General features: G+C 28.1%; 1 protein-coding gene across 1 annotated transcript in view; it reads right to left on the reverse strand.

The window, feature by feature from the left end:
• LOC101241027 (transcription termination factor 2) overlaps positions 1–2194 on the reverse strand; it is a 44763-nt gene extending 42569 nt beyond the window's left edge. The window contains exon 1 of the mRNA XM_065810076.1: positions 1888–2194. Coding sequence (XP_065666148.1) covers positions 1888–1948 — 61 coding nt within the window. The 5' untranslated portion in view covers positions 1949–2194. The remainder of the gene's footprint in view (positions 1–1887) is intronic.
• Positions 2195–2676: the final 482 nt, after the last annotated feature.

The raw sequence follows: 2676 nt of genomic DNA on the forward strand, positions 1-2676 counted from the left end.
TCTCAACCAATATCATAGATCATCCAGGTCATATTTTAAAAATCAGGAAAATTTTTGGGTAAAATATCCAGAAAATATTTTCCCTTATTTTCCTCTTAATTTTGCTTTTTAGTGAAAAAGCTTAAAAAACAAATATATCACAAAAATTATATCTAAACTTATACGTATAGAAAATGTTTTGGATATCCGGAAAAAATAAAAGTTCAAAAGGTCAACTTTTATTTGCAAGGTCAGTTGCATAGCATTGTTTCTTGTGACAAGTGTGTATTTGTATCACATACATATGAGATACAAATACACACTTGCATATAACCAGACCTGTATATTAAATATACAGGTCAGGTTCAGGATCATCACAATCACTATTGGTATTATGTAAGCTTGAGCCTCTTTCTCATCGTCCTAAAGTTGCATCTCATTCTGTTTTCTACAAATAATTATTTTTTCTCTTTTCTACAAATATCATGGTTGCTGCTCAAAGGAGCTATCATCTCTAGTTCCATCAACTAAAACTCATTAGCGCTTGACTCGTCATTCATTAAAGTCTCTTTCTTTTATTGTATCTGTCTCTGCATGCTCTAAAAACTTTTATGTCTTGTTTTTTTCTCCGCACTTCAACCCTTTGGAACTCTCTTCCATCCTCATGTTTTTCTGACTCATAGAACTTCAACTCTATTCATTTTTTCTAGTAACTCCCAACTTAATAGTTGTTGCTTGCAGCCTTGTTGGGAGTGAAAAATAAAAAATAAAAAAATTAATTACAATAAATATCTAAATTATTGTTATAAATATATATTGTTACTATTTAATATTATTTTATCAAAATGCGTTGCTATGGGGCTACCCATAAATGATGTCAGTAAACAGAGGGGGGAGGAAGATATAATTGACAATAGGAGTGTTAAGACCAAAATAATGTTACTTTGATAAACATAGATAAAACTGTATTGCTCAATTTATTTGATAGTTTCACATCACTTGAATTGCTGCCAAATTTAGAGAGAATTTATGGTAGTTATCTGCAGAAGAGTTTGGAAACTGTTGAATGGTTAGATAAAAATGAAGTTGACACAATCACTCTGACAACTTAAAAATTGAAAAAGTTTGACAATCGGAAGGAGGATCAAAAAACAGAGAAAAACTATTGACATCATTTATCAACAGCCTTACACTCTTTAAAGTGTTTTTAGAACCGGAAAATAAAAATAATTTAGGCCATTTAACTGTGCCATTACCATCTAAATTAACACAAATGACCAAATAAGTGCATGGTCTCTGCCAAATCTGATTAACAACTTTTTTAGGCCAGTCAAAAGTAAAACTTTGTGCTTAGTTACTTTATATAAGTGGCATGGGAACAAAAAATATCTGTTGAGAAACCTTTTTTGTTTACTATTTCAGAGGTCATTTTTATTCTACTTTGTTTTAAATTTTAAGGGGACTATAGTTGTATATACAAATTGTAGCATCAAATTTATTCTGAAAAAAAAAACAAATAGAATATTTCGTCAAAACTAATCGTATTACTAAAAAATACCAACATATAATTAGAATTATTCACAAAAATTTTTTTTTCAAATTGATTAGTGTTTAAATGATTTTTTTAAATTAATTAAAAAAAAAATTATTAAAAAATTTTTGAAAAATTTTACTCTAAAAATAGCAATAAAATACATAATACATAACAATAATATCAAATATAAATACTTTTTATATTATTTCTATTTTTAGAACACTATTTGATACAAAGAATCAAATACTGAAAATAAGTATTAAAGGAAATTATTCTTTTTTAGCATTATAACTATTCCTTTGCTCAATAAACTTTGTTCAGCTGTAGTACATTATTTAAATCTCTCTTTATTTTATGAATTAAACTATCATTACCATGATTTGGACAAATTGGTAATTTTTCTTTGATAAATGCTTCGGTTAAATTTCCAGCCATGATGTTAGACTAAGTTCTCAACTATTTTGCTTTTCTAAATAAATTTGAGTTTTACCGCCGCAACTTGTTTTGTTTATTATTTTGTCATCAACAACTTCTCAATGACGTATAATAAATAACTTTAATATAATATTTCCATTTCTGTGCTTGATATTTCCTTTGTTTTTACAATAAGAAGCTGGAACTTAAAACAATACATACTATCTAAGCCGTGGCTAGGCTACCCCATATCCACAAAATAAGCCCATTTGCAAATTTAGGTGCTCTTTTGAAAGTTTAAGGATTTTCTTCTAATGACAGTTTTTTTTTTTTTTTTTGGAAGGGGAGGGGGAAGAAGGGTCTCCGACTCACTAGCCACAGCACTGCATACTATCACGGTTATCTTAGGGATCATCCAAAAATTACGCAGCGCTAAATTTATTTTAAAAAAAGGAGTAGGAGATCTAGAGCTTTTAGATCTTTTACGCGTTTTTCATTAAACATAATAAGCTATTTTGATTTTTTATTTAACTGAAGGCTCTATAACCAAAACATTTGATCTTTATTGTTTTGCTTATCGGTGAAATTTAGCGTTGCGTAATTTATGGACGATTTCTTTAAGAACAATTAAAACAAATTTATTTTTTATCATATTTTAGGCAACCTGAATGTTTAAATATGTCCTTTTTTTTATCTATACTTATATTACTTTTGTGTTAATATCGCAATAGTTTGAAAAATATACAATG

Source organism: Hydra vulgaris, chromosome 11 (genome assembly GCF_038396675.1).
Source record: "Hydra vulgaris chromosome 11, alternate assembly HydraT2T_AEP".
NCBI classification, from domain to species: domain Eukaryota; kingdom Metazoa; phylum Cnidaria; class Hydrozoa; order Anthoathecata; family Hydridae; genus Hydra; species Hydra vulgaris.